Source organism: Fukomys damarensis, unplaced genomic scaffold (genome assembly GCF_012274545.1).
Source record: "Fukomys damarensis isolate Sample0158 unplaced genomic scaffold, DMR_v1.0_HiC HiC_scaffold_16, whole genome shotgun sequence".
In the NCBI taxonomy this organism is placed as follows: domain Eukaryota; kingdom Metazoa; phylum Chordata; class Mammalia; order Rodentia; family Bathyergidae; genus Fukomys; species Fukomys damarensis.
The window spans coordinates 85,293,118-85,301,128 of record NW_022900928.1 but is presented as its reverse complement, the minus strand read 5'-3'; the positions used below and the strand labels follow the sequence as shown (position 1 = coordinate 85,301,128).

The window sequence follows — 8,011 nt, the reverse complement described above, 5'->3', positions numbered from 1 at the left end:
CTTGGGGGTGTGCTGGACCCGGAGGCTTCGCGGCTGCAAGAGCCCCCTACCCCACCCAGCCTGGGCCCCGGTGTCGGCCGGTGGGGGGCGGGGACGCAAAATAGCTGTAGTAGTTGTAGCAACTGGACAAACATTCCAGGGAATTGCCCGAGGTGTGAAAATCCGAGGCTTGTGTGGATTTTCTAATTAAAATCCAATAAAGGACCCAGTATTGCCATTGTGATTTCTGGAATAAATAGGAGACACTCTTGGAAGAGGGGACACTTCTACCTCGCCCCTCCCTTTCTTCCTCAGCTCCCCTCTTTGCAGCTCGCGGCTGCCCCCTCCCTATTTGCTCAGGTGCAACCCCCCCGCCCCCGTGTGCAATTCACACATGGTCTCTCCGGCCCCGGGCCCCACAGGCACTATTTGCACAGCCAGCCCTCTCCTGCGAGCACTCGAGATGTGTATTTGAATTTTAAATGGCCCGGCCTGCTCGGAGCGCTGCTAGCACCAGTTCTCAAGGCCCCTTGACTACCGCTCTCGGCTGTGGCTCTCCGAGGCTCACTGTCCCGGTGACAATAATTGAGGTTGGGGAGGAGCGCGGCGGGCCACGGGGGGCGGGGAGGTCCCCGTCTTCTTTGCATTCCAATCTCCGGGATCATGCGTTTTGCAAATAGAGATTGCGAGAAAGGATCTTCCTGCTGGAATTACAGAAGGTTTTTAATCTGCTCATTGGTTTCTTCGGCATGAAGTGCGGGGCCGACGGTGGGAGGCCCTCCGGAGGCCCCCGGAATGCGACCCCAGGAGCTGGAGAGCCCGAGTCGTCGAGTCGCACGACCCCGCTTGACACGCAGCGCGACGCGCCCCCGCCCGCGTGCGCGGAATAAGAATGAGCGGCTCCGCGCCGTGTTCGCGCCCGGAACCTGGCGGCAGGATTACCGCTGCTCATTTCGGAGGAGAACTCCAGGGACCCCCGCCAGGGGGACCCCGCGGCCAGAGGCCGCTAGGAGGAGCCTCGCGTTGGAAAGCCGTGGCAAGCCCCAGAGGGAAAGGCGCGCCTAGGGCCGCGGTGGAGCAGGTGGGGTGGGGGCTCCCGTTGCCCCATTTCCCATCCAGAATGCAGCAGGTGGAGTCCCTGGTCTGAACCCAGCTCCTCCCCGGGCTGAAACCGCCAGAGCTGTTGTATTTTCTTTACCAAGGAGATGTCCCCCGACACTTTGAAAGTGTTGTTCCACTAACATTTGCCTTTAAGATGGTTTAAGAAACTCGGGGGAGCGAGGGCAGGAGGTCGAGTTCCTCGGAAATTTACTGTGAACCGCCTTGCTAAAGGCAACAGCTTGTGCTGAGATGCGAGGTGTGCACACCACCCAGGAACCACGAGTGACAGTGCCAGCTCCTGTCCCAGCTGTTCCTCCTGGCAACAGCGTATGGCGCCTCAGGCCAGGGAGGGGACGCCTTCGCCACTGCCCCAGGCCCAGGGCACCCAGCTGCTCCTAATAAGAATGGATGCTGCTAGGCCTGTGGCTCCAGATGCTGTAAGGTTTATGGCTCCTACCAGGCCCTTTCCGAGAGGCTTAGCAAGTGAGTTGAGTTTAGTCTCCACAGGTGCCCAGCAGGAGAGAGAGAGTGCTGCTGCATGAACCCCCACAGACCCTCCTGACTTGCGGTGTGTGGCCTTGGGCCTTTAAATCCTGAATCGGAGGAAGGTGAGATCAGAGGACACCGTCAGAGTTGCCAAAAAAACCCAAAAATAAAAAACCAAACCAAAACAAAAAACACCAGTCTCCTTCCACAGCCTATGTCTCCCAATTTCACCATCTCAGAAAGTTGCAGAATCCTTGCATCTGGGCACAGGGGGGACCTGAACCCATTGTGGCCTGGAAAGTTGGGATGATTCCTGGCTTGGTGGGCTTAGAGGTCCTACAACAGAATACCAGGCACACCTGGTCCTTCTCTCTTTCCCTCAAATCAGACTAGCAGGCACAAAGATGACCTTAAGATCTTCTTGGGAGGGCAGGTCTGGAGTGAGGGACAAAGTGTGGGTAGAGTAGGGGATCCTGAGAAAGATGGAAGGGAGGGGCTCACCTGCTTTCACCGAGCAGTGGATGTGTGCCTTGGACTCATAGTAGACCCAGTCGAAGCCGGCCTCCACAGCGAGGCGGGCTAGCATGCCATACTTGCTTCGGTCACGGTCAGAGGTGGTGATATCTACGGCGCGGCCCTCATAGTGCAGTGACTCCTCCGAGTGGTGACCATCCTCGTCCCAGCCCTCCGTCACCCGCAGCTTCACTCCAGGCCACTGGTTCATCACTGAGATGGCCAGGGCATTTAACTTGTCCTTACACCTCTGTGGAGAGAGGAACCCAGTGGCATACACATTAGCTTGAGGACCTAGTGCCATCCCAGCACCTCATCAGCCAGCTACTTAGCCTGGGGGAGGACGTGCAGAGCAGTGGGGAGACTGGAGAGGGTACTAGATGGGCACTAGGTGGGAAGACGGTAGGGTAACTGCAGGAGTCCTCTTGTATCCAGTGCTAAAGGAACTCACATGGCCAGAGTTTCTCCAGACTAGGTGAGCTGTGCATTTCAGACACCAGGCCCAGAATCGCCCAGGGGCACCCTCAGACACTCTGTACCCTTCCCCTGTGTGTCCCTTTTCTGCACACCTGTGTGAGGTCCCCCTTCTCCTATGCCCCAGGTGTGTGGCTGGAAGAGATGGGGAATAGTAGCCAAGTACATAGGATCCAGAAGCCCTGTTGTCCCTGCTCCGCACCCACCCCCAGCCTATCTTTGATGAGAATGAAGCCAAAGGTGAGAGCTCAGGTGGCAGCTCCTGCTCAGGGTGGAGTCTGCCAAGTGCAAGGCCAGCTGGTGAGTGTGATGCCGGGCACAGGCAGGGCAGGAGGACAAACATTCTTGGTCTGGGCAGCTACATTCCTTCCCTTGGAACTCCTCTCTTCCAGGCCTGTCTGTGGCCTGATTGTGCTTTTGTTTTCTTTAACCTGTTCTCCTCTTCTTCCTCTCTTGTTTTCCTGGGCTGGTTGCAGAATGATATCTGGCAAGTTTGGAGAGCAAATATAAGGGCGGGGGCAGGAAGCTTTTCTAGGCCTGAGGCCTCAGAGCCCTGGTCTGGGGGGTCTCCCCTCAACGACTTCTGCCACTGCCTAGGCCAGGTGGGATCTGGGGCCATGGGAGCTCCTTCCATAATTCTTAGGCCACATTCAGAAAAGGATTCAGTAAAGGTGGTTGAGTCAAGTGTGCACGTCTAGGGCAGAATTAACTCACTAGCCAGATGCTTAAACTGCTGGTGGTGTGGTTCAGAGTTGGGAAGGGGGAGCCAGGGGCAAAATAATGAGGGCTCATCAGGGAAGGGGATCTCAGAGGAGGCGGGAGAAGCAATTTCAAGTTGATTTCTGCAGGAAGTAGGGCCTTCTCTAACCTCCTGTAGCCCCAAGCAATGTGATAGGCGACTTGGAGGGGGTTAGGAGGGGAAAGACTGCCCCTATCAGGGGCCCTAATTACAGCAGGGGAACTCTCTGGCAAAGGGCGAGGATCTTGCAAAGATTTTTGCCTGCGCTTTCTGGGGACTGACAAATTGCGCAACAGGAAAAGTTCTGTGTATTTGGCAGCAATAAAAACCAGCAATGTGGTTGTAGAGTTAAACATACAAGAAATGGAGCGGGGGCAGGGCTGGGGGCAGCCCTGGTAGCAGGTCAGTGCTTGCAGGTCTCTGGATCTGCCAGTAGTTTTCTTAAGAAAGGAAGGAAAAAGTCGGAAGGGGAGGATTTGAGTGAGGTCATCTTGAAGATTGAACACGTTTTACATGAAAATCAATCAGTAAACCAGGGTTGCTTTGGAGCCTGGGTCTGAAGCTAGTGGGCCCAGGCACACACAAGGGTACATACCACAGCATCCATTCCAGCCCCCACCCCACCCACTCCCTTTTCCCAGGAGGGGAAGCAGATAAGGCTTTGAACTGTAGCCCACCAGACAGCTAGGAGAGGAAAGGCAGGGTGGGAAGGACTCCAATCCCTGCATCCTGAGCTAGACTACTTGGGCAGACATGGGGGACCCCAGGTCAGGAGCTCCAAGGCGGAGGCAGGCCAGGCAACCCACACAGGCTGAGGCCAAGGGTCCTCGAGGGGGCACCCAAACGCTCATGCCCTCTCACCTCCCTGTTCCAGGCCTGGCTGGTGGCTGCAGGACGCACCCCCGCCCTGACCAGGCGAGATGGGCAAGGCCGGGTAGCTGAGCGGGTTATTAATTTATCGTGTCGTGTGCCGCGAATCATGCCTGGACCCTGTGCAGCCACCGTGAAGACCAGCAGGGCCGCCGGCCTGGCTTTATGTCTGCGAAGGCCAAATTGTTCCCCAAGCCTGTGCTCCCTCCCACCGCCCGCATCTACACCGTGCACCCTGAGGAGGGAGGCCAGGGGCTTCCCCTGGAGCCAGGGACGTTAAACAGAACCAGTCCCTGGGCACACCTTTCCCCACTCGCCTTCTCCAGCTCCGGAAGCACCCCTGTCTTCTAGATAGAGGGCCCTCCCCAAAGCACTCAGGAGACCTAGGTAGCACTGCATCGCAGGTAGTCCCCCCTCCAGCCCCCACCCCCGGGCCTCCAGGTCCGGGCCCTGTGGCTCCCGCCCCGCTGCCGCCTGCACCCTCTCCTGGCACGGCGGCCTGCACGCGGAGAGCGAGAGCAGGTAGCCCCCTCCAGCCCCCCCCCCCGGGCCTCCAGGTCCGGGCCCTGTGGCTCCCGCCCCGCTGCCGCCTGCACCCTCTCCTGGCACGGCGGCCTGCACGCGGAGAGCGAGTCTGTCTGTGCTTCCCTCTCTGGAGTTAATATTAACCAGCAGCTCATGCGTTCCAGAACTGCGCTGAAAGTTCCGCTGGGGACGATCTTGCCATGGTTGAGGGAGTCGGGCAGCAGTCACGTTAGAGAGACAGACGGGGAGGGAGGCAGACAGAGGACAGGCACACCTGGGCCCCGAATCAGGTGGTTATTGAAAGCGAGGGGCCCGCGGGAAAGCGGGTTCCCAGAAGCGCGCACACCTTCCCAGCCTCGTACTTCCAGCCCGGTCCCTCCGCTCCTTAACCGTCGGACCCAAAGGGGGAGAACTGGGTCGGGGGAGCCAGGGGCACCCTATACCCTGTCATCCTCCAGGTACCCACGACTTAGGGACCGGGAGAGGCTCCTGGTCTAGCTCTCTCCACCCCACCCCCACCATGGTTGTCTCTTCCCCCTCCTTTTGTGCGGGGAACGGGAATAGCCAGTGCCCAAGGAAAAAAAAAGTATTTGTTTTCGTTTCGTTCGTCTGAGGGAAGTTGACAGGAGGTCAGAAGTTCAAATGCTGCCAGCTCACGCGGTGGCTAGAGTGGCCCGGCGCGGGGTCGCTGGATCCCGGGCGGGGTGTACTAGCAGGGGATCTGGCTGGCTAGGGGCTCTGGGTGCTCGCGAAGGCCGGAGGGGTCTGGGGTCTCGACCAACGCAGCCCCCAGAGCCTGCGCTGTGACCCAGGCCGCTCCCTCTGGGTAGTGGCGGAGGTCGAGGAACACGGGTGGCTTCAGAGGGCCGGTGCGCAGCGCGTGGGGCGGTAGGGATGGCGGCACAGCCCATCCCCGCGCTCACTGAAACCGTAGCTGCGGCATCGATCAGCCCGGAGTAAGTGGAGCTGAAATGCGTCTGCCTGGCTGCCTGGCTCGAAGCTCCGCAGCAGGCTGCCAGCCAGCCCAGGGCCGTGGGAAGGGGCGCGGCGGGGACTCCCTCTCCGCCGTCGCCTTGCTCAAAGGTCTTGCGCAGACCTGTTCGTCCGGGGGACCTCGGGTGTCCCCGTCCCCGCCGCTTCCTCCCTCATCGCTTCCCTCTTCTCTGGTCCAAGGGACCCCGAGAAGGCTCCTCCTCTGCAGGGACGGAGGATAACAAGGGACCCCGAGGTGGAGAACTCCCTCTGGCCAGCTGCACGCGCCAAGCGCCCACGGCCCGCGCAGAGTTAATTGTGGCTCGCGCTGCCGTCTGGCACAGGCAAGCGCGTCCACACTAGGGATCCAGATTTAAGGTGGTCGGAAGAGATGCGAAAGAGCGAGGGAGGACCCTCCTCGAGGTTCCTAGTCCTCATCTTCTTGCGAGCTGCGGTCTGTCACCTGGTTGCGGGTGCCCTAGGCCGGGGCACCTGGGGCGCGGCACTGAGCGAGGTCGTCTCCTTCCCTCCCTTCTCTCACCCTCGCGGCAATCGCCCCGCCAGCGCCGCTCCCGCAGCCTCTGTGCGCACCTAGCCCTAAAGGTAGGACTTGAATATTTTAATAGGGCAATAAAAAGGATGTTGACCTATATTTGCAAGGAAACCCATTTCTAGCTTTATACGTGCATGAAGTTTCAGAAAGTCTAGAATTGGCTGGGAGATTGGCAGCCCAGAAGTCTCAAAGGAGGTAGAAAGGATGAGAAGAATTCATGTTTTGCTCGCTTCTTCCACCACCACCTCCTCCACTAATATTTATTTTCTCCCAATTCTTATGCAAGCAGGTTCAAAACTAAAGCAATTCGATGCCAACAAGTTCTAAGTCCCTCCCCCGAGGTACTGCTAAGGGCTCTGGAGAACCCCAGAGCATCCTTAAAGAAATATTAATACGTTCACACTCTGCTGGGCTCCACTGGGGCTGAGGGAGTCCAAAGACAGCTCGGAGGCTCAGTGGGGGACAGACTGGGCACCTCTGCAGCCTCTACCTCTGGTCAGATCAGCCCCTGTCTTCTTCTGGGAGGACCCTTTGGTGGTGGTGGTGGTGGGCAAAGGGTGGGGGTCGCCTCGGCAAAGAAAACCACAGAGGCAAAGGGAAGTGTGCAAGCTCTGCTCTCTAATGCTCAAGGCATGTCTGCACATTGACCTGGATGCCACTTTGTGATTATGGGGACATCCTCACCCTCTCCCTCTATTTCTGCTGTCCCCTTGGGAAGAGCAGACACCCCCAAAAGTGAAGGTCTCCTCAAGTTACAAACCAGAGCACAGCAGGATGGGGGGGCATCCCTTCAAGACTGAGCAAATCAGGGCCATAATGAACCACACGCCCTGCTGCTAGCACCCGCTCACACCCCAAACTTCCTGGACCCTTAACGTTACTCCATTCTCCTCCCGGAAGGGGAGAAGTGCTAGGTGGGCAGGTGGGTGGGGGAAGGAGAGGGTGAAACCGCCAGCCTTCTATCTGCCCGAAGAGCAAACAGAGTAAGTCTGGGTACTCCTTCGCGGCAACCCCTGGAAGGAACGCATTCCACACCCCTCATGGGTTTCTACCTGAGTCATCAGCCGGTCCGCTCCGGTGTTTTCCTCATCCTTAAATATGATGTCGGGGTTGTAATTGGGGGTGAGTTCCTTAAATCGCTCTGAGTTCCTCGAGATCTTCCCTTCATATCTGCCGCTGGCCCCTAGGGTCTTCTCTGCTACGTTGGGGATGAACTGCTTGTAGGCTAAAGGGGTCAGCTTTTTGGGGTGCCGCCTCTTCCCGAATCCCCTGCCGGGCCCGCACGCCAGCCCGGAGCACACAAGCAGCGAGGAGAGGAGGACCACCAGCAGACACCTCGCCAGCAGCAGCATCTCGCCCATGGAACCCGGTGACTTCCAAGCTGTCCCGGCGGTCTGTCTGCGCGATCGGGTGCGCGCGGTGTGCGTGTGCGCCCTGCCTTGCGCTCGGCTGCCTCTCTCCGGCTGGCTGGCTCCCTCGCGCGCTGCTGGGCTCTTTCTCTTCCTATATAACCTTGCCTGCCGCCGCTGCGGTGTACTCTCCGCCGATCTCGGCCCAGACAGGGGCTGCGATGGCAGGCTGCCGGTCGCTGATAGCGGAACACATCGGAGTTGGGTCGGGAGGCAGCAATCAAAAGACAAAAAGAGTCTGATTTTAAATGGTAGCCAGCCTGGAGAGCTTGTGAGACAGGCCGCCTCTCGCACTATATTATAGCTGGCAGGGGCGCATCTGATTGGCCACAGCCGCACAAGCTTGTCTTCTGATGTTAACCCTGAAGAAGGCTACATCCCCCCCCCCCC

The 8,011-nt window shown here is 58.6% G+C and overlaps 1 protein-coding gene across 1 annotated transcript in view; it reads right to left on the bottom strand.

The window, feature by feature from the left end:
- The window catches only part of Shh (sonic hedgehog signaling molecule), a gene marked incomplete at its 3' end in the record, with an annotated part of 17,804 nt that extends 9,911 nt beyond the window's left edge, over positions 1–7,893 (bottom strand). Inside the window, exons 1-2 of the mRNA XM_010642298.1 lie at positions 7,265–7,893; positions 2,068–2,329 (exon numbers count right to left, since the gene is read on the bottom strand). Coding sequence (XP_010640600.1) covers positions 2,068–2,329; positions 7,265–7,573 — 571 coding nt within the window. The remainder of the gene's footprint in view (positions 1–2,067; positions 2,330–7,264) is intronic.
- Positions 7,894–8,011: the final 118 nt, after the last annotated feature.